This window comes from Astatotilapia calliptera, chromosome 11 (genome assembly GCF_964374335.1).
Source record: "Astatotilapia calliptera chromosome 11, fAstCal68.1, whole genome shotgun sequence".
NCBI classification, from domain to species: domain Eukaryota; kingdom Metazoa; phylum Chordata; class Actinopteri; order Cichliformes; family Cichlidae; genus Astatotilapia; species Astatotilapia calliptera.
The window spans coordinates 19,318,608-19,345,774 of record NC_137432.1 but is presented as its reverse complement, the minus strand read 5'-3'; the positions used below and the strand labels follow the sequence as shown (position 1 = coordinate 19,345,774).

The following is a 27,167-nucleotide window of genomic DNA, read 5'->3' as shown; positions in this document are numbered from 1 at the left end:
AGGCTAAGAGAGTATTTTGAGTCTCTCTTTTCATCATGAGTGTCTATTGTACTTACACTTAGTAGTAAGATACCTGGAAAATTTCAAGGGCTAGTTTGTGCGAAAATGTTACACTGATGATGAAAAGAGAGACTCAAAATAGATACTTAGCCCCCAAAATGAGGATCAGCAGGCCTTTGTTTACCTTAAATTCATGTTGTGATTCATAGGATGTAAATGTGAGGATACAATTTCAGGAAACAGGAAGCACCTACAATCTGTGTGAGCATGATCCCCAAGTAGCATCCATTATTGCGGTTAGTTTTCCGGCTGTTTTTGCAGTCAGTTCATGTCCACATCAAAGTAAGTATTAGCGCGAATACCAGTAATCAGTTTGCTTGTTTGATTTAAATAATTACCCCCCCCCCCCCCCCCTATTCTTATGCCTAAGCAAGAAAGTCCCAGAAATACATATTGTGTGCAGTGAGTCACAAAAACCTCCTCTTGTCTCTGTGCTCTCTTTGTAGATACTTCTTTTGTCTTTTTCACCAAGTAAATCTAGCTCATAATGTTCCCACTGCATTTCCCTGTGCCTGTTTTACACCGTGTACACAGATGGGTTGTGCTGGTTTTTCAGACAACTAAAGAGGATAAAGAAAATCAGGCGCTTCTTTGGCTGCAGTTAATTGTAAGATTCAGCCACATTATGTCATTCTTTTCTGAGCTCAGGGTCATTCAGTTGCCATGGCCAAGCTGTGCCAGTTAACAGCCAATACTTTTACAAGTTTAGGCTGTCAAATTGGATACTTCACACGCTTCTGATTCTGGCTTGGGGGAAAAAAACCATAATGTGAGGGATCTATTTGTACAAATTGTCTCAATGATTAAATCATTTTCTCTTCAGTTGGGGAGGTTGTGGAGACTTTATATCCAGAGGAAATGAGATAACACTAATATTTAATCTACTGCAGACTACACAGCCAGCACACATTATCTTACCAGAGTGGGCCAGTTTAAAAACACCAGAGTCAAAGCAAGACAGGACATGCCAGCCTGACAAGATCTCACTTATCATTAGTATGTTGTCATTTGATTTATGAAACTGTGCTTTATAGTTCCTGAACTAATTAAACCAGCCTACAGGTGACGGTATGACAATCGGATGAGTCAGATTCATAACTCATCATTTCCTTTGAAATACTCTGGGTGAGTACAACTGAAGGAAGTCATGTAAAGACAGACAGCTGCTGATCTTGATTAAAGTAAAATGGAAAGCTCATCAGGCGTGACCCAGAAGAAGAGAAAATTACATATTCAGCTACTGATTCACCAACAGTGAAGGATCATAAAAAAGGTGAAAACAGCAAAAGAATACTAGTCCACACAGTTAACAGTTAACATGTTTTATTGTTTATTCTATTATTGTGTTGTCTGTATTTATAATAATCGATAGTCATTAACAAGTAATTATTATATACTCTTTTTACATGTTTCATTTGGGTGCCAAAAAAAGTACAATACAAGGGAGACCTTCAGTTTATTGCTGCAGTATGTAGTGGAATCAATCAACAGGCAGTGACGAGAGAAAGCTAACTAACGATTAAGCCAACAATCATCGACCTGAGGAAGACAGAAAGTTGAAGCTAACATATGCTGACTCTTTTATGTGAGAAGGAACGTGAGATAGAGGCAGATTCTTAATGAAGAGAAGAGAGGAGAGAGAGAGAGCGTGCTAGAGATGCTTGAAATTCAGTAGGGAACCAGTTGCTACGGTAACAGGGAAGGTAACTGGCTCCTGTAGGTGGTGTTACCATGACAACCACCCTCAGTGGCCAAGTGATGCTGAGAGAGAGAATGTGGAGAAGAAGCCTAAAAAAAGTGTTTACGTGTTTGATGAGACAGATGAAGGGGACGTCAAGTGAGCGGAAGCTGATGTAAAATGTGGGAGAGCGACACCTTCCACGCTGCTGCAGGCTTTCATCCACTTCCCTGGGTTTGCTTTCTTTGTGTAAGCGGCCTGACGAGTCAGCACGAGCTGACCCAGCCTTAGCTGCTTGTCCTGCTGTTCATTAACAGAGCACCTGAACACTTTGAACAGCAGGCCAACCGTGCTGTATGAGAGACCTGGGAAGAGGAGGCTATTCCCTCAATATGCTTTTGCAGCTGCGGGGGTCACGCTAGCCGTGCTGGGCTCTTTTATCGGCACTCGTGAGCATTCTGACCTCTTACTGGGAGTTAAAAGACCAGTTTGTCCTCACTGTGGTGATACCACATGTCTCTGAATGAAAGCACAGAATCAACATGGTGTGAAGTAGGCTGTTTTATACATACTGTTACAATTATTGTGGCATACAGTATATTATCTTTTGTGTTGGGGTGTCCACTTTTAAAAAAATATACACTTTTGCTTTCCATCATTGGTCACATCTCTAACTTAATATACATATATACTATATATACATATATAGTAATAATAATGATATTGATATATACATGCAGCACATACTACTCTTCCACACTTTGGGCTCGCGTAACCTATAGCACATAACCTCAAAGCCTCATTTGCATGAGGTGCATCTGCTAGACAGGCTCTCAGGGGAGCTGGCACAGTGATGAGAATTGTGCATGTGCATAAATAAAGAGACACAGGCAAAAAAGATGTATGAATGTTTTAACCTCTCATTTTCTAACCCTGCGCCTCTTTCTCCTTCTCCTTTATGCCGCCTATCTCTCAGTGCAGGATATTATTATTGCTTTACCATTATACAGCTACACTCAGCACACTACATATAGGCGAACTGCTTCAATTCACAATTTCCTAATGGCTTCTAAAAACATTCATCTTGAAACACGAATTGTGTTTTCTGCCACTGTTTAATGCTTTTCATGCAGTTTTATTCATTTTTTGCCATGCAAGCATCAGAAAATCTGTTTGCCCAAATTTTTTGCAATAAGTAAAAAACAGTTATGTGCAGCACTCACAACAAGGACAGATGACATGCAGATCCAATGGAGAATGCAGAGGAAGAAAGAATCCAGATCTGCTGCAAAGACAACAGAGTGAAAGACACAGAGGAATAAGCAAAAAGTGCAAGTAAAAGATAAGAAGCAGGCAAGAGGAAGACTCAGATCTTACTGATCCCAGCCGCCTGCTGCTTTGGATGGCACTATGGAAAGACAGCCTGTCCTTAAGTGGATCAATTATTGCAGTCTTTTAACCTAAACATGCCCTCATTTAGGCTTCGAGATTGCCCTAATCTACTTAAAAGATGCTCAAGGGTACGATGATGTTGCTTTAAGACTTCCAGCCTTGTCTCGCCTGCACAAATACAGGCGAGACTCGGCTGTAAAACTCAGCTATCGTCTACATGTATGTCATGTGTCTTAAACTGAAAACCGTTCTACCCCATAATATCCATGCTCAATTGACAATTTGGTTTCAGGGTGGATTGCCAGTTTTAGAAAGACAGTTTAAAGCATGCCCATCGCTGTGTTTTGATCCCAGCTTATCAGTCTTGCTTATGTGCTATTAGAACTAAAATGCAGTATTTAACTACAATGGAAAAAGATGTAACAATAGCTTGTTGTAATAGAAAACAGTTGTCTTAATAAGTCTGGTGTACAATACATTTTAGCAGTGCCAATAAACAATATTCTTTAAGGCACGAAAGTGTTTACTAATAGGAATTTGAATCACTGAGTCCCAGACATTACTCAAGCCTTTTGAATGTGTTTACAGCATAAATACAGATTTGGAAAGCTGCGTTGCATTGTGTCAATCTCAATCTGCCTAAGGAAAATCCACTATTCAGTGTCAATTGTGTTGACATTAGGATGATTCAGACAGACCTGCAGCGCTCAAATCTCTACTAAGCTGCTGATTCCTTCAATCCCCCGAGGTACTTCTTCAGCTTGAAATTGCATCTGCAGGCGCACAGTGTTTGGCATTAAAATCCTGGCATTCCCCTGTTGTTTTTGCTTGACTGTGAAGGAGGTTCAGCTGTGTTACATAACATCAGAAATTCATCACCGCTAAGACAAAACCATTTCAGCTTGGCTGTGCTAGAGGAACAGAATCTTGCAGGCACATAATGTTTCCGGACTCTCTCTTGTTTTTGGCTGGATTTGTGAAACGTTATTACGCAGTTGTTTCCCTCCCACATATCTGCAGGAGGTGGTTGCATAGAAAGGCTTGTGAAAATGACCAGCGATGCTTTGTGTTTTTTGTGTTTTTTTTGTCTTTTCTGAAGAAAAAAAAAAACATGCACAGTGTGGCGTCATTATGGTGCGTGACTCAGATAAGGCATTTGTTGAAACGTGGGTGGAACTGAGAGGCACATTTGTATAGCTGCTCTATGCAACGCAAGTATCGCAATCACTCGTCTCAGTCTGAATATAGCTAAATACTGCCTTTCCATTGAAGTGGGGACACCACCCCAAATTTATTTTACCTCTGCGGGAGTTTCGTTTTGTGTTATATAGTCGACATTTCTTTTCACCAAGTTTTACAGCCGATAAGAAGGCTATGTAGGAAAACAAGCAAAACGCTTGCTGAAAATATAGCTGCGAGATTATGCATAAATGCATAATGGAAGGACAATAAAGGTGCCACTTTAAGGAGGTTAAGGATATTGTAGGACATTTAGATGGGATATTCATCTTGAAAAAGTAAAGTGAGTCCTTGTTTTTCTGGCTTGGTCTCGTGCTGCTATTGTATATGTGGGAGGTCTGTATCCAGTTAAATACGTGGAGGATGACAATGTGGCTTTTTACAGAAGACAAAATTCAAAATCTTTCCTATGGCCCAGTTGCAGAAGTCTGAAGCATGTGGGGTTTTCCCAGGGCTTTTCAGAGGGCTTAGGTGATGTCTGGGTCAGGGGTTGGTGGTTGGAATTTTATGGAGGAACATTTTAACTTACCAACACTTTTTTTTGTGTTGTTTCTGACTTTGATTTGTGCCATGTTTTTGAGCTAAAGCTTGCAATATGTATTGTACTTACAAACAATATTCAATTTATTTCACTGACTAACATGCTTGAGATTTAATATTAAAAAGATGTTGAAATCCACGCCAGTTGAGCAATTAAAGCAATATTAATCTGAGAAGTAAAATTGGATGGATGCTAAGAATTTCTAGCTGGTGTAGCCTGTTATGTAACATAAACTCTTGGTATATGAAAAAAGGATGCTCTTATGCATTTGCATGGCTTATGTATATAGGCTTAGATAATATTTACAGGGCATCAGTTCAGTTTTTATGTATGTGCATAATCCTATGGACTGCCTCTGCTGGTAACCTAATTCATTTTGTGTAAGGCACTCCGTGAAACACATACGCTTTGGAAACTAACAATGGCAGGGAAGATCCTTGAGTGCTGGTTGGATATAGGCTATCGTCTTTTATTAAACATCTTTGCTTCTAAATAACCTCAGTCATAAAATGACATGCGCTGCCAGCCTCGAGCTCTGTGGAGTGTCTTGCAGTGATGCCAGCTGACGTGTCCTGTATTTTTAAGCTATACTTGAAATTAAATCAAATATTGGGAGCTGACTTTGGCTGCTGTTCCAGACCTAGATGAACCCTGGTGATTATAGGGCCATCTGCTCCCAGTGTGCCCAGCTGGAGGCTGGACCACTGTAATCTGAACTGATGTAGCCTGTGATGTTTGCACATCTCTAAAACCAAAAGCCTCTCTCATAATTTTTTTTCTTATATCGAAATAAAGCATTCAGTTTATTATCCCATAAGTAACATTGCAGCAATGTGTGGTTTACAGTAGGAAGCTAAAGGAAAAAAACACAATGCAATATGTTCCGCTCTGCCCATCAGTCTCCTCTGAATTGAAAATTAATGGCTTCAATTAGCCATTAGCTAGAGATGTATAATAATGAGTCAATATGCAGAGCTAACCTGCTTTATCCCCCGTTGTCCCTTTTGCATCATGAGAGTCTGGCTTACCCTCTTATAACTACATGCAACACCAGGAAGAGGCCTGATGGAGCCTATGAATAATTAAGCAACATGATTACAATGATGAATGCCCCTAAATCTATCTGGCCATTTAGCACTAGTCTAGGGAGGGAGGCCAAACAGCGGAGTGTCACGCATTGTGTGAAAGCTGTTAGGGAGGGAGAGGGGAGACAAAAGGGACATCAGGAAGAGGGAGGTGGATCAGCCTGTAGAGGAGGCAGAGGAAGAGAGGGGGAAAAAAAGGAAAATGGAGAAAGAGTGAGTGAAGGAGGGGCTCAGAAGCAGGAAGACACCCACTATTAAGCCATCTGTGCTGCAGAAAAGCACAAAGACGAGGGCCTGTGCGTGTGTGTGTGTGTGTGTGTGTGTGTATTTCATAAATGTATGGGTTACTCATGTAAGGCTTATTCACACGGGGTGTGGGCGAGTCCTCCACACGAGTTATTGGTTGTTGGATGGTGTTACACTAATCAAGAGCGATCCTAGCTAATCAGGCTTTTCACATAGTTTGCCTAAAGTTTGGTACCTTTTATGTATCCTGACATAATCAAATCTTCAATGACTTAAAGTTGTATTGACAGCAAATATGTATTGTGCAAGTTTTGCTGCCTGGAACTTTTACAAAAGCTAAGATGATGCCAGAACTGCTAATATAGGTCCATAATCATTTACTAACTACCTGTTAAATCATTTTTATGGCACATATTTAGCGCTTACATTTCTTTATTAAGTGATACATGTTTCTTTTTATTATTTACATTTTGTCATTTGTGACGTTTAAATAGATTGACCAATATCCCACTGATGTCATTATCAAGGTGTCGTCACAAGATACTATAATAGAGATTGCAGCATAGTAGAAGAGAATTAGTAAGGACGAGCTCCTCAGGGCTCTGATGTCTGTAGTTAATTATCAGTAGTTAACTAAACTCTCAGTATATCCCAGAGAGAGTTGATTTACACATACACAACAACGCATGATAACCACACATGTACATGCACATTGTGTACCTCTAATAACTGAGAGGAGTTATTGAATAAATAAACTACAGTCACACAAAACATGGTGACATGAAAGCAGTAATAAATGTAAAAGTGAGTTTTGATATCAAAGCAAAGTTCTTCCCAGCTCTTCAGCATTCGAATTACTACGACCAGTTGGGTTGGTTCTTCAAACTACAGTCTAACAGCGGCTTGTAGAAAGTGATAAATGATGGGTGGGCTTCTCCCCTCTGTCTCTTCTGCTCTGGCTTGCCTGCAAAGGCCAGGGAATTGCATCATTACAGAGGATGAAGTCATCCTGCAACATAAGGGTGGAACAGGTGCTGAAAATTTAATTAGAGAAGGATGGGAGATGCTGGTGGAACATGTAAATACACTGCCCAAACTCGCCCCCGACAGACAACTCAGTTTATGTTTATGTTCAGCATACACCAGATCATATCTGTTATTTTGTGCTCATAACATAATTTCCTCTACTGGAAAGGCATCTGCTAAAGTGTAATCACACATTATTATATCCGAGCAAAATTTTCCACTGCGTCTGGTCCAAGTGGATGTGCACTCGTCTCTCTGGGAGCTTTTAGTTTTTCTTGTGATGCTTTTTTTTGCTGTGGAGGTACACCCGTGATTACAAAGTGGCACAGTCAGTATGCAGTGCATATGGAGAAGGAGAGCAGAGGAATAATAATAAAATACCAAGAGAGCTAACATAGGCAAAGAATACGGGGAAAAGGCAGAAAGCCAATCGACGTTTCCTGGCTTTATATCACCAGGTTGTTATTAATGATGCAGCATCCCCTGCAGTGGGGAGCTGTCAGGTTTCTGGGCTGTCGGCCTGTTCAGCCTCATCAGCACAAGGACATGATATGTGGAGCTCAGGATGTTTGAACAGCACTTCCTCGACAACTTGTGAACCCCTCACTCTCCCCCGCATGCTTGCAGACTGTACTGTACGGAGATGCTTCAGTACACCACGGCATTTTCTCCCCGAGACATGGCGGGCGGCTCTGCAACCTGTCTGTTACTGGAGAAGTGTCACTGTTGACAGATTGTGATGCATTATTGGGAAGCCAGCTGGATCGCTGCGTTCAGAGTGTTCATGGTCACAATACAACAGGGGTAGCACTCTGAAGTCTAATTGGCTTTAAAAGGGGAATAACATACCAGGAACGCACTAAAAAATCTTGTACTGCATGTTGGGAATTATAGCCATAATTTGTAGGCATAAAACATTGATGGAAATGCTTAATCAAAGCACAAGAGTGTGATTAATTAATTGTAGCAAAAGCTATTTTTAACTGAATGAAAGCCTGATCCTTCACATTGTCTATTTAAGTGATATAGCCAGTGAGTACAGCATTTTGATGAAAACACTTAGTGTTTGAATATTTGAAAACATTACTTACCTACTTCAGTTAAATTACAGTTAAAAACTCTTTAAAGCTCATTTGAATTTTTAAAAATAATGCCTTTTAATACTAAGACATGGCTAAAGTCTACCAGCTCTGTAAGCTTCTACAGAAACACAGCAGTGCTTAGTGGTGAACTCTACTCACAACTTTGACAATGGGTATGTGTGAGTTCTGGACATGTTTAACGTTTAGCCCGAACATGTCAGCAGAAGAAGAGTCACGTGATCATCAAAGCCTCTTTAATCTAGAGAACAGTGCTCTCAGCAGAAGCTCTGTTGCGTGTGCGTTGGTATGCCCATGACCCTGGATTACGTGGCTAACAAAATGGATGAATGTTAGCATGCATCTTTTCCCGGAACCTGTCAAGAAAGTGTTGTGCAACTGAAATTCACAAGGCAGATTTTGCACTTGCTTAAGTTACCAATTTCATTTTTTGGTAAGGTCAAATCAATTCAAAGTGCTTCAAGTGCTGCTGAATTTCACTCAATTTTTCCACCAGATGACCCTATAGTAAGAATACTACATATTAAACACTAGAAACATAGTTCTGTTCTTAAATATTAAGTATAATTAGGCCAAGTATAAATATGTGGTTGATGGATGGATGTTGATGGCATAAAAATAATTTCCTTTAAAACTTTACAGCTTACTGAATTTGGCCCACAATGAAGTTCCAAACAAATTGAAAACCTTTCACTATCAAATGGCCAGCCACTGCAGCTGTTCTCACACTCAAATATAAACTTTCTTCCATATCTCACATGCTTGGTGTCATGGTTCCTGGGCCTTTGACCCAGTGTTTTCAATTTCTTCTTGTTTTGTTTATTTTCCACATGTCAATGTTTCCTGTGTCACCACGCCAGCTTTCTGTCTGTGCGCATCATGTCTAGTTCTACCTCCTATGTCTTATTAGTCAGATTATGTTCAGCTGTGTACTGACCGGTCATTAGCCTGTGTATTTAAATCCTTAGTTTCCTCCAGTTCATTGTCTTGTCATCGTCGATCCCGCATGTGTGTTCCAGTTCAGTAATTCAACCAGTCTTTCCGGTCAATCAGCTATACTTCTCATGTTGTGTTCATCCGTTCATCACAATAAACACCAGCCTTAACCAACCTGTGGGTGTTGCATTTGGGTCCTCTCTTCCTCACATCCACACAGCGACGCCTGACACTCGGCAGGTGAAACTACAGGCTGCTGCAAGCTTCAACAGGTTCAAGCAAGCCACATCAGCTTTCAGCAGTCAGTTTCTCTATGAACTGCCCATTCTAGTCTCGAGTCAGAATGCTATTTGCGTGAACAAGTGAACAACATGTGCGCTCAAGTATGGCTGCATGGTAGTATATATGTCAGGATTCGTTTCTGCCATAGCAATAAAGTTGCATTATGAGCACATAAATAAAGCAAATGAACGTCCCATGTTTTCCAAATATGGACACTCAGCAGCAATATTCACTGCAGTTAAAGACTGTGTTGAACTGGGGTATGACACATAAGAGCTGCCACGATCAGATTCATAGACAGCCTCGGCAAATGTATTTCTGAGATTGTTAAGTATTGAATTAAGTGATTTTCCATTTCCATTTCTTTAAAAAAAAAAAGTGGAATACCATAAAATATATTTATGCCCCCCAACTAATGCTTCTTAAAAGCATTTTTACCATTTTGGAAAGAATAAATAGATGTGATGCATGTTGATGACAGTTCCTGTTATTGCTGTAATAATACAATGGCACAAAAACAGTGAAACAAAGACATTACGTGGTATTCACGCAGCAGGGTAAAATGGGCCTCGTAGCTTATGTGATTTCAGCCGCTGATTGATGTTTATGTGATGTTGTTGATGATTATAGTGGTGAAAAGAATGTGGAGAAGAAGAATGCTTCTACTTGTCGCTTTCAACAATTAAGGCTTCTGCTTCTTTGTGGAGCAGCAGACCAGAAGTGTACACACTGTAGATCGTACAGTTGTATTGGTTATAAGGGAATGTCTAATCTAGTCCTGCATCCGACTAGAGATTGGAAGTGCAGACTTGTGAGGCTCGAGGTCAGGGCCTCAGGCTCCTGATGGACTGCTATTGATTGGGGGAACGTGGCGATACAGTTGCAGTCGCTGAGCATTGATTTTCTGCAAGTGCAGTAGTGGAGAGCAGACAGAATGAGAGAGCTGGACCAGAGGGAGCTGCCAGGTTATCTTCTCAAATATCCGGAAGTTTTTTTTTTTTCTTTCTTTCTTTTTCGTTGTGGCACTGACCTTCCCTGACTCAAAGAGATATATCTATTTAGACATTAGCTCAGCAGCTCCTCTAGACAGATTGTTTCAGCAACTTCAGCAGTCTTCCCCTCTGCTTATCTTACAGTACACTTAACCAATTAAACGATCCAATTCAGCTCTGTCAGTAACTAGCAACAGTTGGTTTTTAAGCAGGTATAATATTTAATAATGTTGAGCTGCAATAAAAGAGTTTTAACCTAAACATGTTATACTACTGAATATAATTCTGTTCACATAACCAACTATCCAGCTAGAATTGCAGGGGGTTGGAGCCTATCCAAGCTGCTATCAGGGGAGAGCTTTGATAGACTCCAGAGAGGCTGTCAGTCCATCGCAGGGCTCATACATTGGTGGGACAGACCATTCCCATCCACAATTACAGCAAATTTAGAATAATCAGTTACCCTAACAAGAAAGTCTTTGACATGTGGGAGTAAATCACCCAGAGACAAACCACTCATGACTTTCATGCTTAGTCCTAGCTGACCATCAGATGTAAACACAGAGCCCTGTTGCTGTTAGTTGATGGTTTAAACCCATATTTGGATGCAGATAGTACCAGTTCTCATGTGTTTAAACTGTGTGGAATCGTGTTGCCTTTCTTTTTAAATTTTGCACATATTTTAAATTCCAAAAAGCTCCTGCGTTCAATCATCTCTTCTTTTAAGAGGAGTTATATCTTTTCTCTTGTGTGACATTGAATTTAATATGCTAAACAATTCAAGGCCTTCTTTAGTTTATTATTTGTTTCATAGCTTTTGGTTGATAGCAGCTCTGGACTTCCGGCAGGCCAACTAGTTTAGTGTTGTTGTGTTGCCATCAAGCAACATGCACTATATGGTCATCAAACTCATCAATACTCTGCTGGCTCAATAACTGCAGAGTTAAACAAACCACCTCTTGCATTAATATCAGCACAAAAACTGTGCTCTGGAGTTTTTTGTTTTGACACAATCCTTTGCGTTACGCAGTGACTTTCACCAGAAAATCATCTCTGTTTCCAGTGCAGTTTAAGACAGTCGTTAAATGACAGTTTTCCACAGCATCACATCTCTTTTGGGGTTGTGTAAATCAAGACGTTTCGAAATTTGGAACCCCTGCCTTTTAAGCAGCCATTGTTTCCATTTGTTTATCTTCGCTACCGTTATTAACTGGTTGTGACTTGCAGGTACCCGAAACTTGTTTGATGGGTAAATTATCCCAATGAATATGTCAGCAAGTGCTGACAGCTAAAAACGCTAGAACGTCATTCTTTCAGAGAGTCAGTTTTGCAGCATTGAAAAAAAAAAAAGCTAATCAGGGAGAAAGTACTTTTATGAAATGACTATAGAAAATTACAGACTTTAAATCACAACTGCCACTTATGAGCATTATGTTAACAGCCTATGACCCTGGAAGTAGTTTAGATTTTAGAAAGAGATACTTGTGCTGATTGTGTCATCTCAGGCATATCTCTCTAAGAGATATTCATATAATGTAAATGAATAAACATAAATCAATTTCTAAAGAGGTCTATAAAGTCATTCACAAATCTTAAAAAAAAAACTGCTCTGGGAAATGGGGAGCAGTAATGAAAAGTAGATGCGTAATTTGTTAGAAATCTGCTAAGACATGCAGAAACACAAACCCTGCCCAGCATAATTATAATGCACAGACTGCTCAGGGCTTATTATATTTATTGTACATTTACTCAGAGAGGTTTATATATTTATTTTACCCAGTATGAATTTTAATTAGGACTTCAAACACTTTAGCTCCATTTGGCCAAAGCAGGGCTTTCCTTTGATCAGGCGTCACTCTCCCATATTTTTTCTCCTCTATTTCTTCCCTTTGGGCAACTTCCTTCTAATTGGCTCAGCGTCGCTCATCTTGTCTGTCGTCAGTGGGCCTGTCTCTCTCTCTGTCAGCACAGATGAAAGCATATGAGCTGTATACAGACTCTGGGGTGTGGGATCCCTTTTTTGTGGAGTTTCGTGGTTAGACAATAAATAACATTGCATGTTGTCTCTGTGAATGTTCAATTGTTACTAAGAAACCTGCATCCTTTTACTTTACATGGCCTGCAGGAGTCTTTGAATATGTTCTGTAAATGTGTCGTTTTCTCCAGCAGACATGATTCAGGGATCCGCTGAACATGAAGCATACACTGTATTTCTTCACTTTTACTTTAAGGCTCCCTTCACTTATGTTTTCTTAAAAAGAAGTCTGTGTTTGTTCATTTTTAGACCCTTTTCCTCTCTCCCTAAACCCTCCTCTTCTTTATTCCTCCCTGGACTCTCTCTGTGTCTGTCCTGTGTGTTAATGTAGTGAAGTGGTGCATCGGTCAATGAGCTTGTATTAACACCTGACTCCCAGCCCTAGCTGCTGTTTGTTCCTCTACTGGGGTCCCATGGGCCCTCCCCACAGGCAGAGGCAACATATCCCACAATCAATAGCAACATCCTAGAAGGCCACAGATGAGGGGAAGGAGAAGAGAGAGGGGAAGCAGTCTTTTACGTGCTCTTGTATGGGGTTTTTTTTTTTTTTTTTTTTTGTAACAGACCCCCCACCTTCTTCTACCAGCCCTTCCTTGTTTCCTCAGATGTCAGTGGTGTCAGCAGACAGGGAGCACTGGCCCACCATCTCACAGTTGGGCATTTAATTTGTTCCTTCATTTATTTTGGGGCATTTCAAGAGTGACGGTTCTATGGTTCTATCTTTTCTGAATTTTAGGTTTTCTCGTAAAGCGAGCGGTGTGCAGACTTCTACATTAGTCTCTTCTCACTTCCTCCACATTTTCCCCTTTCTCTTTCGATCTCTCGCTCACTCTGTCTTGCACTCAGGCTTACACTCTTGGTCTATAATGTCGGAGAGTGCTAGAGTGCATTTAGGAATTATCTGTGGTCTCTCCACCATGGATCAGCTTCAGACAGAATATTCTCAGCTTCTGTGTTTATATTAACTCCTCATCTGTCTTGCCCCCGCCCCTCCCCTTTTGCTTTCTAGGCTTTGGCCATGGCTGAGGTGAACAGGCCAGTCCCCCAGGTGGCCGAGCCGCAGATTGCCATGTTCTGTGGCCGTCAGCTCCTGCACATGAACACACAGACTGGCCAGTGGGAACCGGATCCTCAGGGCCGCCAGAGCTGCTTCAAAGAGCCCAGCCAAATCCAGTCCTACTGTCAGGAGGTAGGAAGCAAAACTTTGCAGGGGGATTGAAATTCAGCGAATGGAAACTAAACAGCTCTGATGAAGACCAGACTAGAACAGCAGCATTATGAAATTGCTGGTTTAGGAATACTATTTCATGATCTCAGCAAAAATGAATAAATAAATAAAAAACAAACTGTATAAAACAAAGGGAGTCAAGTAAAATTTCACATTCTTTTTCTCTAATTTGATTTGTCTAACACATGTCCTATCAAACCTATATATTCACAAATATATAGTGGAGTGATGGCGGTCTGTTGGAATATTACAATATTTCACCTGGCCAACCATCTACCTTTCTGTCCTCTTGTTACCTGCTACTGTATGCGTACTCTTTAGCATCTGCTGTAAAGTTATTAGTGGTACACATGCTCTCCACACACTCCTTAGGCTGACATTATGATAGAAAAGGCAGCCAGGCACCATCTGGAGGCCAAAGCAGATGCAGCAGCTACAGACAGCAGCAGCCATGAGCTTGAATGGACAGTAATCCGATTAGCTGACATATTATGCATTTGAAATGGCTTTTACACAAAGCCCTCGTTTTCCTTGATATTTGTGAGGAAAGCATTTTAGTGTGTATTCAGACTGCAGGCTACAGCCATATTTCTTTCGCTTATTAAATCTCATTATGTGCTTGTGCTTCAAATCATTGGCCTAAATTGAAAATGGAAATAGTCCAGTGTCAAATTAGAAATATTAAAAGACAAGAATGGCCATTGAAATTATTATATCTAATGTGGCTTTAGACTAATGCCCCTACACGGCTCCATGAAGTTAATAAATATATATATATATATATATATATATATATATATATATATATATATATATATATATATATATATATATATATATATATATATATATATATATATATATATATATATATATATATATATATATATATATATATGTATATATGTATATATATATATATATATATATATATATAGATAGATATATATATATATATATATATATGTATATATGTATATATATATATATATATATATGTATATATGTATATATATATATATATATATATATATATAGATAGATATATAGATATAGATAGATAGATAGATAGATAGATATATATATATATATATAGATAGATAGATAGATAGATAGATATATATATATATATATATATATATATATATATATATATATATATATATATATATATATATATATATATATATATAGATATATATATATATAGATATATATATATATATATATATATATATATATATATATAGATATATATATATATAGATATATATATATATAGATATATATATATATAGATAGATAGATAGCATGGCTCTCCCTTGTTAGTCTTCTCCCCACTGATACTGCTCTCCCTCCTCTTCTTCCCTGATCCTGCTGCTTCTGCTCTGCCCCAAATTTACCAATTTTACCCCTATCTGCTCTTCCTTTTGTCTTAATTCCCTCTGTTTTGCCCATCTACCTATTTGTTTCTGTGTCTCCGTTATCTCTGCATGTACCTATACACTCAGATGTACCCAGGGCTCTCAATATCCCATATAGAGGAGTCCAAAAGACCAGTCACCATCCCTGCCTGGTGTAAGAAAGGTTGGGGGCACTGCCAGACACACCCGTTCATAGTCCTGCCCTACCGCTGCCTGGGTAAGAACAACACAAATCACTCTAACACAATAACAAAAATAACCAATTGATGTATTTTTTAAACAATAGAGTATATTTCACATATTCCTATGATGATTGTGCTTCATGTTTGGTTGTGTTGGGTTTTTTTTCTAATTAGCTTTTAATGTGCAATTTAAAAGCTAATTGTCTAAATTAAACTGTGAAGGCTGTGATCCTGATTAGTTTTGTTTTGTTTTATTCTGGGTAAAAAAAAATAATAATAAGTGAATGTGTCCACACATATGTAACTAATACACAAGACAACAAGATAAACACAGCATGTTTAATTTATAGTTCAAATACCAGCATTTTCATGTCTCCCATCACTTCACGTTTGTAAATGCATTACTATTAGAAGTGTAGTTAGGCAGCACTTAAAAACTGGACTGAGGGGCAGAAAAGACTTGCAGATAAACAGGTTAAGCATGCTATTGGCCACTAGGTGGCCAAATAGGCTAATGATGGATGAGTGACTAAATGAAATGTAATGAACAGTAAGTCAGTCTGGATTAATTAAAAACTTACATGTTCATGCATCTTACTGTGAAACCTGCTATAGCTTGTTTGATATCTACAGCAGTGCCTTTCATATGGGTTTTTCCTCATGCATGAGCTTAAATGAAGAGTAATGATAACAGTAAGAGATTAAAAGGAAACAGGGGTGTAGACTGTGTAAACTGTTCATTTCTGCTCGGTTTATTAAGAAAGGCTGTTAATATTCTGCATTTATGATCTCTGAAATAAATATTTTACATTCATTTTAAGCAAAGTACATTTTTTCTGTGTTCTTGATTTGCTACTGTAACTGCATTTTATCTGTCTAACGTGGTCGCTCATTATACATTTATGCTCTTTCGGTTGTTACTGGTGCACCGGTCTTCATTTAAGACTTCCAATTCACTGTCCTTCCTCTGATCTGTGTAATCTATGCAACGCACATCTGGTGTTCACGCACACAAGGCATCATGATAAGGTTCATCGGACTTGATACAAAAGAAAAGAAAATACCTGATTTAAATATAGCTGATCACAGCCTTGTGGTCATCTACTCTTGCACCTCTGGACCACCACACGCAACTCCTTGTTCTGTAGATTTGTACACCCCACCATGAAAAAAAATGGTGTGAGACGATGGTCCTGATTGGGCTTTTGAGCTTTTGACATAATGCACCACCTTTGGGCTTAGAAACTTAGAGACTTTTCAACTGAAAACTGTTGTTTCGTCTCTTGATCGTAGACCAAAACCATGCTCTCATCAATAGTGATGGCGTACATAAGTATGAGTAACTGCTCATACTTACATACATTATGTTTTGGGGGTTTTTAAAAAAACATTTTTTTTATTAGGTGGAGTCCCTAAACTTTGTGTACACGCTTGCATTTAGTGTCTGCTATAGCCTGTCCGTGTTTGATATGTATTGATAAATCTATTCAAATAAGAATCTCAACTGTTATCATAGTCCTACTGCTTGACATACCTTTTTTTCTCTCCTGCTGCAGAGGGCGAGTACGTAAGCGAGGCCTTGCTCGTGCCCGACCGATGCCGTTTTCTCCACAAGGAGCAGATGGATGTCTGCGAGAGTTTCGTGTATTGGCACAACATTGCTAAGGAGGTGTGGAACAGACTACTGTAGACCAATTTAAAAATTGCACAATGAAGACATGAGAGGTCAATCATTTTAAAGAAGATGAGAAATCTTTATGTGACTGACACATTCTGTAATCATTCAGCCGGCACACAATTAAAAACACTAATACAGCCAGCTAGCTCTGACTGTATTACAGTCAGAGCTAGCTGGCTATTAGTGGTCTTTGTGGTGTATTGTTCTTGATGTCATACTTCGTCAGAACTCCCACTAGAGACGATTTTCTGGCAGAGAGAGGTGCCACACTCCTTCATTTCTGTCATGAACGACGTATTTTTGACACTGTGTTGAAACACTGTGACACTATGTATTTGCTTCTGAATACACTCGAAATTTGACTGTGTTAGGAGTGCACTTCAGACAATCTGGAGCTCCACAGCTACGGGTTGCTGTTGCCATGCGGGGACCATTACCGGGGTGTTGAATACGTGTGCTGCCCGGGGCGCGGAAGTTCTGGTGATAAAGGAGAGGCAGAAGAAAGAGACGTCCCTGCTGGTCCTAAGACACTTGCATTCCAGACGAGTGGAAAACTCAGCTCTGTGTAAGATGATTCAGCTTGACCATGCAGACATGTTGTAGGTTGAGGCTGTGGTTTGTGTGAAATATTTATAGTCACCCATTTTTCCACACAGAACCAAAGTGACAGCACCCACTCCGAGCCCCTTTCCTGAAATAGATCTTGATGATGATTTGGAATTTGAAGATAATGAAGTGGTAGAAGACGAGGACGAGGAGCAGGAGGAAGAGGAGGAGGAAGAAGTTGATGAGGATGAGGCAGAAGGAGAGGAGGAAGAAGAGGAAATGGCCACGAAGGATACAGAGTATGAATACCCTATCGACTCGGGTCCCTACCAAACATCGGACTACTTGGACACCTTCTACTATGAGAAAAGCCAAAAACCCACCACCTCTTCTCCTCTGATGAAGGGAGACAGCTGTAAGTCTGCCTCACTGTTTCTGTTCATCTTTCTATTGCTGAGAGAGAGAGAAAAAAATCATGCCCCGCTCATGGTTTAGTAACTGTTGTTACCAAAAATGTCAACTAGGTTCTCTGCCATTTCCAGACACATACGGACTCACCAGTGCGCCTCATGCTTGGATGTAGGAAATCTACACCACAGACATGCACACATGTCGGTTTCATGCTCTACTTTTCTGTAGCTCAGCTCAGTTCATGAAATGAGTGTGTGTCTGTGTGTCTGTGTGTGTGTGTGTGTGTGTGTGTGTCTGCGTGTGTCTGCGTGTGTCTGCGTGTGTCTGCGTGTGTGTGTGTCACATCAGTCTGGGGCATAGCACAGCAAGACCTCAGCAGGGTTCACTATGGGGCGTGCAATAAATGGAGCAATTGACCACTTCACTCTAAATTTCAGAGCAGTAAATATTGATAGTACTCATTATGTGTGGGAAACACAGTAAACAATGAAAAACCAAAACTGGTTGATCATTTTTAGTCATATTTGTGTTGGGTGATGTTATGGTGTTGTCAGTGGTTTATTTTTACTCAAAATATTTTTAACCTTCACCCCATCAGTATGTTTATCTTATACTGGACTATGAGTACTACAAACTGTGGTCTCTGGGAGTAAACAACTGCAGGAAACGTTAAAATGTAAACTGCAAAGGCAGGTTTTATACAAGATTTAAAAAATTAAAAGAAATAAATTACAGCACATAAAGAAAATATATAATTTTAAAAAATGTAAATGAATTGTAATTATTATTTTATTGTATTTAAATCAAATTAATTAAATTTGACAAATAGGTTTTAAATAAGAAAAAAACTTGTCAGGTACAACAAACTAGCATAATTATGTGGTTAGGGATTAAACTGTTTAAACTCTGTGACTGTATATTTACACTTTTTTTTTTTTTTTTACAGTTTTTTCTTTTACTTTCTGCTCATTTCAAGTAAAGGAAGCTATAAAAAAACATGAGAAAAAAATGAAGTTAAATCCAGTGGCTTAGTATTACTTGTTACCACTAGAAGTATTAATCCTAACCTTGTGTTAGATATACTGAATATATATTAATTTCATTAAAAGACGTGGTGTAACTTCCAGTCCAACCAAGCTGAGGTCAAATACTCAATCTGGGCCTCCAAGCTTAAAAAAAAATGTTATCACAAACAAATTATGAAATAGCTTGAACTCAAACATATCTACTCCAAGTTTTTTAAACATTGCTTCTTTCTTGATGGTGTTGCTCTGTGACCTGTACTGTCCTTTTTAATTGCAAGATAATTTCGCTTTGGCTCTTGCAGCCTACGTGACAGTAACAACCTGTTTCCTGTCTTTCCCATCTAGTGACTACAGCTAGGCCCACAGATGGTGTCGATGTTTATTTTGAGAAGCCAGTAGACGACACTGAGCATGCCAACTTCCTTCGTGCCAAAACAGACCTGGAGGAACGCAGAATGAAGCGCATCAATGAGGTAAATTTCACAGGGCTAAGAGCAGGCTAATGGCATCTTGGCTGGCAGGTCACACTTTTGACAGGTGATTCATTAATCTGGAATGAGATTTGCTCATCCGTTGCTCTTGTCTTCTAATCTTATTCTGAAAATGACAGTACAGTAGGCCTGTCCATGTTCAACCTCCATACAGGGGAGCTGATACTGAAAGACATTACTTAAATAGCTTCCAAAAAAATGTCCATTAGGGCTGGGTTTAAGATTTTATCGTGCGATGTGGAAATGACAAAATGTGTGAATGACAAAATTAGAAGATGTTACTCTGACGATCCTGTGACAACAAGATTTTCAAGTTGTTTTCTTACATTTCTTCACAAAACAAAGATTAAAGAAGAAAATAACTGAAGTTATTTTCTTCTTTAATCGGATATTCTTCGGATATTTGACCGGCATCTTTGGTCATGATGACAAGAAAGCTGTCACACAACTTCAAGATTGTTTTTTTTTATTTGGGTTTTCTTTGTGGTATTGCATAGCACCACTGCAGTGTTTTCTTTATTATAAATGCAGTCAGACCATGTTGTTGAACTGATGCCTAAACCCCAAAAAGAAAACCTAGTTAGCAAATACGATAGCTGTATCTACAAGTCCTATCAGTTTTGAAGTGACAAAAGATGGTGTCTTTTGTTCTCCGAGTTTCATGAGAAGACTGTCTCCGTCACACACTCTGGACACATTCTGTGTGTTTGAATCCCTCAGATCATGAAGGAATGGGCAGAGGCAGACAACCAGTCAAAAAATCTGCCAAGGTCAGAGAGACAGGACCTGAATGAGGTAAGCAGGCATTTATCAAACCCGCTTTACTGACTTACAGTTGCAGTATCCCAGATAAAATGAATAATTATGGTCTTTTCTCTACCAGCATTTCCAGTCTGTGCTGCAGACGCTGGAGGAGCAAGTTGCTGGAGAGAGACAGAGACTTGTGGAGACTCATCTTGCCCGGGTTGAGGCCATTCTCAACAACAACCGCCGCCTGGCCCTGGAGAACTATTTGACAGCTGTACAGTCTGATCCCCCTCAGGTAAAACTACCCTGGAGTACAGAGGAGGAGAGAAGACAGAGATAAACAATTGCAGATATCTTGTCGATCTGTCTATATTTATACCCGGCAGCAAATTAGAAGAGCCTTTGTCTCATTTTCTGGTATTTTACTTCTCACTCTTATCTGCTGCTGAACTGTGTCTTCCAGCCAGAGCGTGTGCTGCAGGCGCTGAAGCGCTACATGGCTGCAGAGCAGAAGGACCGCAGACACACATTGAGACATTACCAGCATATTGTGGCGGTTGACCCCCAGAAGGCTGAGCAGATGAAATTCCAGGTGTGTGTGTGAGAGCGTGTGAGGTATTTGGATGAGGTGAGCACACACCTGTGCTCTGCACACGTGAGTCTCTTGTCTGCTGACCCTGAAACACACAGAAAACAGAGAACTCAACGATGTGAGGCAGCTACAAATCCTCTTTTCATTCAACTAAAAGCAAAGCCAGTCTTATGTGACACCAAAATATTTACAATCTGGCAGCACTTTTCATTTTAATTCAGTAATAACATTTAAAAATGAACAGGTAATAATTATGTTATTGCACACTGTTAACAGTGGGTGTATTTGGTTAAAGCTAAGACTCATATTTTTGCTGTAGGGTGCTAGGGGATCAGAAACATATCCTAATAAAGAGAAAATACACTAAAGCATACCAGTAGCATATTAATATTTTGGAGGCTATACAGTAACCTGCTAAAATACACAAAAACAGGGACGATATCAGTAATAATTTGGATTACAAATGTAATATTTTAGGCTAATATCGCCCCTTTGTAACTCACATTTTAAGCTCTTTTGGTCAGAAGCATGAGCAGAATCAATTTGTATTTCCTGCAGGTGTACACACACCTTCATGTGATTGAGGAGAGAATGAACCAGAGTCTTGCCCTGCTTTACAAGGATCCTACACTGGCTGAGGAACTGCACAGTGACATTCGTAAGTTATACTGCCCTGACAGAGATTTTCGCATCTATGGCTTCTGTTCTGTGTTGTTGTTGTTGTTGTTTTAATGCTTTTAAAATCTGTGTTGATGACTTTGCGTCTCATTCACAGAGGAGCTGGTCAGAGCAGAGCGAGGTGACATCAGTGAGCTGATGACCACCTCCTTCTCTGAGACCCGCACGACTGAGGAGCTTCTGCCTGCTGACAGCGAGGAGGAGAAGGATGATGAAGAAGAAGAGGAGAGAGCCTTCCAGAACAGGCCCTATCCCCCTCGCATTGGTACACAGTCCCTGTTAATCATATGCACTTAAGCAAAATTTGACATCCAGGTTGCTCTCGTTAATGATGCTTTTTTTCCCCCCTGATTTTCTCCATAGAGCTGCAGCCTAACAGCAAGAACGGTAAGATAGGGTTTCCTATTGTTTTAATACTGAATTTTCCTCTTTTGTATGAATTGTAGTATGTTTTGAGTTACACTTCTCATAGCTAAACATGTTGCTGCACTTTTGCCTGCAGATGATGAATATGATTACACTACATCTGAGAGAGGGCCTACTTATGAATATGAGGTAAAGGTAAGATTGTAGCCAGTCTAAAAGGCTTTTCATATCTTTGATAGACTTATGTGTGTGTAAAGGTTCTGTTTTCTGTGACCCAAAATTTTGCTTACCCTTGCTGCTCTTAGATCAACACCTCTGCAGAGCTCAAGCAGGCGATCAGACCTAATGAGATCGCTAGAGATGAACTGGTAAGAGTATATGCATTATAATTTCCTTTAAGCCAGAAAACCAATTTCTTGCCTTGATGTGTGTCTTGTGTTTATTGGCACATATTTCTGTCTTTCCACAGCAGCCTGATGCTTTGGAGACATTCAACCGTGGTGCCATGGTGGGCCTGCTGGTCGTAGCTGTGGCTATCGCCATGGTGATGGTAATAAGCCTGCTGCTCGTGCGCAGGAAGCCATACGGCACTATCAGCCATGGCATTGTTGAGGTACGACCCCAGCTAGACCATTCATTTAAGTGAAGTTCCTATGAACATGCAATTCATACTTGACCTTAAAACACTTTACTTCTACATATTAAAGGTGTTTAAACTCTTTTTAAAGACTCTTTTTAAATTTTACATTCTGATATTTAGCTGTGAAGATCATAGCAACTCACTGGAAGCATGGATGTCAATCCAAACATTTCAGGGAAGCATTATTCTTGCCAAAATGTAAAGTATGGTAACTTCCTGTGTGCTAAAATATGCAAGCGGTTGCTATTATTATTCATATTAAAAGGTTCTTGTTAACATAAAATGTATATTCAGCACATTGAACAATGTAACAACACTGCATAGATTAAGCACACTGAGAATTAGAGATTCTAACTCATAGGTGTCAAACTCTGGCCTGCGGACCAAACGCGAAGCCATACCAAATTATTATTAGAGCTGGCTTACTGGTATTATACAGCTAATATACCGTGGCTCAGGGGGTTGGGAAGCGCATCTGTAACCGGAAGGTCGCCGTTTCGATCCCCGGGCTCTCTGTCCTGGTCGTTGTGTCCTTGGGCAAGACACTTCACCTACTGCCTACTGGTGTTGGCCAGAGGGGCCGATGGCGCGATATGGCAGCCTCGCTTCTGTCAGTCTGCCCCAGGGCAGCTGTGGCTACAACTGTAGCTTGCCTCCACCAGTGTGTGAATGTGAGAGTGGATGAATAGTGGCATTGTAAAGCGCTTTGGGTGCCATGAAAAGCGCTATATAAATCCAATCCATTATTGTTAATATATATATTGTTTAGTATTAAGCTTTGCTTGTTCCATATTCAGTTTTTCAGCAAAACGTGTTTGAGTCCATAAGAAGAGATTCATTCTTAAATCTGGAGGAAGATTTTTTTTCCAATAAATATTAATGTTAGCCCGCGACCTTGTTCCAGTTTTGAATTTTGGCCCACTGTGTATTTGAGTTTGACACCCCTCTTCTAACTGGTGATGGGCAGCTAGCTCCAGCTACACGTACAACAAGTCTTTCTATTGAGCTCGCACTAAGATCAATAACAGTACTGTTACTTTAAGATCCATATAATGATTATTATCAAGTGTTGAAATGTTTTTCAAAGTTCAGAATCTGGGCTAGACCTCAAACAGTATCCTTCCTGTCATACAGTGCGTCACTAAATGTCTTCCTGTCCTTCTTGCCTGTGTATTCAATGTTTCTAAAGCATGTAACCTCAGCATTGCTGATTCATTTGCAAATTTAAGCTGCAAACAATGTGAAAAGTTTCCAAACTTTTTTTTTTTACTGACTGTAACTGCAATCTAAGATGCCATCTATCATGTTATCATAAAATCATGCTGTTCAAAGCATCCCAGGTTTACCAACTTTTCTTAAAGACCGTGCTGTATCATCAGTATTATCCAAGTAGCTCTTGTGAGTTTCCAAGTATAAAAACTGTGTTGAATCCATCATAAAAACATTAAATTATAGTGGACCTCATCCTCTCATTCTGTCATTCTGTCACATCTAGCCCACAGTTTAGTTATATCTCAGGTCATGGTGTGATCATTGCTTCTGACTTTGTCTTTAGTGTGTTATGACTCAGGGTCTTGTGTGTCTCTCAGCAGGTTGACCCGATGCTCACGCCAGAAGAACGACAGCTCAACAAAATGCAAAACCATGGCTACGAAAACCCCACCTACAAATTCTTTGAACAGATGAACTGAAGCATCGGGGCAGCCAGCAAGTCATGCCTGACCACACGTTGTGTCCCTCGACTCTTCCCAACAGTGATGTCCCAGCTACACTCCCTATGTTGGATTTATGATATGTCGCAAATGTAAAGTAACTGAATAAGTACGGGGTTACATCCCAAACCCATTGTAAATGACCCGACAACAACCAATCATCCGATTCATCACCTATAATACTCCTTCGGCTTAGAGTCTGAGGATGTTTCTTTGCATTAGCAGTGTCACAACATTTCATAATCCTAAAACCATTCACCTCCTCCCAGTGGCATGACTTGACCTACTGCTCCTCGTGAGAAGCTGAATTTGAACGGTGCATAATGCTTTATAGTATTTATTTTCAGTAGTAGTGTCTCTGTTCAGATTGTACCACAGTTAGATGTGATGTATCTGTGTAGATGAGTGTGAGTGACAGCTGAGTTTAAACATGGCATAAATCCCGATTTAAGTAAGAGTTAGTGATAAAAACAAAAAAATATCCAGCGTATTCTCAAACTTACCTCCATGAGCTACTGTTTCATCGCACAGTGCAAAGTACGACTACATTAGGCAAGAATGGCGAGGTGTTAACTTTGAATGTGTGAGACATCAGGCTTTGATTTGAAACACAGAAATAGGCCACACTAATCGATACAGAGCTATGTGCTGGTGGTACAAAAGAAAAATGTTTTTTTTTTTAAAAAACAACAAAAAAAACACCAAATATTTAATTTAGCTTATTTAGTCAGTGAATGAGTTTGTTTTATTTGTTCTGCTATCTAAAGAACTGTAAAACAGAATAATCAGAAGTCCGTTATTTTGATGAAAGCATGACAACTTGGTGTATGATGCTGCAGTATTTATTTGTGTTGTTCCTGTCATTGCTTTTGAAAAGTCGGAAATGTCACAGTTCAAAATGGACACTGTAAATAACGTAAGAAGTACATACTGCTAGATGTAGACATTTCTATGATTAATTTGCATTGATGTAATGGAATAATACATAAAAATAGTACATTGTGCTGTTATGAGAAGGAGAAACATTTTCCTAACATGGCTGATTGAAAACGGACTGTTGTAAAAACCAGCACAAGACAACGACACAGCAACTACTTTCTGAATGTATTTAAGGTAGATGTTGAGGCTCCATCTTCTTTTCGGTACTGCATCATTCCCTTAGAAAACCTTAGTAGGAGTAGTTAACTTCAGCACCTCCAACAGACTACATGCCTGATGCCCTTTCTCATCACCTTGTGTAGCAGCCTGTTCATCGTCACATCTTTTGGCAGGTTTGAATTAGAGCGGAGCGGCTTAACAGTTAGACGTATCGTACCGCACAGAGCAGTGAGTGGAAAGAGGGCACAGCTATAGTAATGTGAAGTGTCAGCGTGTGCAGTAACTCCCAAAAAACTGACCACACTCTGGCATGATAGTCGTACTGTTTAACACCTTTGAACACTACAACATTTGAGCATTAGTAATCTAGTATAGACGCTGTACTAAAGTTCCTATCATCATCAAGAAGCTTTTTCACTAAATGATTCATGGTAGTTTGTCATATTTATGAACAACATAGTACACCATATAGGTACTACGAAAAGGGACTGCCCCCCCCCCCCCCCCCTTTTTTTTTCTGATTAATTGTTAAGTGCTTAGTGTATCGATTTGATTTCATTTAGCAACATCGTGTCAGATCGTCTAGGTTAAAAAGGTCACGTTGTGGGATGTTGCTTTTGATTCATCAGTCTTTAACTATGTGCGACATAGTACAGATAATCAGTACCAAAATCAGGTTAGAGTTTATTTGTTTATTTCTGGGTGACATTTACTGTAAAAACAAAAAACAAAGACAGCAAGAAAGAAAAGCGGCTTTTGTTCACTGTAACGAACGTTAGATTTGTTTTTGTGTGAAGCTTGTTTTGAAATAAGCGAGAGATTTTGACTATTGGACTATCCAGTCTTCTGTTCCTTCTTGTTAGGTGCGTTCATTGCAGGTTGCGGTCGTGTTATGACAGGTAAAGAGAAGTCATAGCTCCTGTATAATTTGTACAGCTACGTTAGTGAATGAAAACATTGTACGTTCGCAGTTTAAGTCAGTTGATCTTGTAATGATACTACTGAAACCATAGATGAGAATAAGCTTGCCTGTGTTTCCCAAACCACTGAAGGTTTCCTACCAGCATTTAGCAGACTTAGAACGGTGTATACTGTAGTTACTCAAATCACATTTGTACTTCTGTCCTCTGTCGAATTCTAGACTTCTTTGTTGGTCTGTCCCCCTTACTTCCCAATGAACTATAAACAATGTTATTGAAATTTTAATTGCTGCATTATTGCCTTTTACAATGCTGTGTTTTGGATGTAATGATTCTGTATTTTTTATTTGTATGTAATAATCATTTGGATCAAGGGTCATGCTTTTCACGTGTAATTTTAGAAGCTTGGACAAGAAACACTGACAAGTAAATGTGAACTACAGACAGACACATTGCCTCTGCCTAATTGACAAGGGGTGGCACTAAGCACAAGATGAGCCAAATTGATCCAATTGTGTACAGATTGCTAAATGTTAGACGCCGATCCCGTCTGTCTGGTTTCAATTACACTGCAGGATTTTAGGGGTGTTGATAGTAATGTTGGTCTTCATTTTCATTAAGAGTTTTAACCAAAGACATGATCCATAAATAATGAGACAGATCATCAAATTTGGCAAAATGTTTTCCTGTGTAACTGTACTGCAAGCAATCTGACAAACTGAAACTGGTGAAGCTAATTAACAGTCTAATAAAAATGAGTGACCCATAAAATATTGTCTCTGCTTTTTAAAAGTGTTTATCGTGGGGCGATCGTGGC

At 39.6% G+C, this 27,167-nt stretch overlaps 1 protein-coding gene across 4 annotated transcripts in view; it reads left to right on the top strand.

Annotated features, from left to right (window-relative positions):
* aplp1 (amyloid beta (A4) precursor-like protein 1) overlaps positions 1 to 24,935 on the top strand; it is a 32,683-nt gene extending 7,748 nt beyond the window's left edge. Inside the window, exons 2-17 of one of the 4 annotated variants that reach the window (XM_080307914.1) lie at positions 13,622 to 13,801; positions 15,352 to 15,481; positions 17,003 to 17,115; positions 17,496 to 17,689; positions 17,781 to 18,085; positions 19,452 to 19,579; positions 20,318 to 20,392; positions 20,481 to 20,639; positions 20,808 to 20,936; positions 21,495 to 21,594; positions 21,712 to 21,879; positions 21,978 to 22,001; positions 22,117 to 22,169; positions 22,286 to 22,348; positions 22,450 to 22,593; positions 24,213 to 24,935. In XM_080307914.1, the coding sequence (XP_080164040.1) occupies positions 13,622 to 13,801; positions 15,352 to 15,481; positions 17,003 to 17,115; positions 17,496 to 17,689; positions 17,781 to 18,085; positions 19,452 to 19,579; positions 20,318 to 20,392; positions 20,481 to 20,639; positions 20,808 to 20,936; positions 21,495 to 21,594; positions 21,712 to 21,879; positions 21,978 to 22,001; positions 22,117 to 22,169; positions 22,286 to 22,348; positions 22,450 to 22,593; positions 24,213 to 24,311 (2,064 nt within the window). In that variant the 3' untranslated portion in view covers positions 24,312 to 24,935. Of the gene's footprint in view, positions 1 to 13,621; positions 13,802 to 15,351; positions 15,482 to 17,002; positions 17,116 to 17,495; positions 17,690 to 17,780; positions 18,086 to 19,451; positions 19,580 to 20,317; positions 20,393 to 20,480; positions 20,640 to 20,807; positions 20,937 to 21,494; positions 21,595 to 21,711; positions 21,880 to 21,977; positions 22,002 to 22,116; positions 22,176 to 22,285; positions 22,349 to 22,449; positions 22,594 to 24,209 lie in introns of all 4 variants that reach the window. The other 3 variants (XM_026183762.2, XM_026183763.2, XM_026183761.2) reach the window with 3 other exon arrangements.
* Positions 24,936 to 27,167: the final 2,232 nt, after the last annotated feature.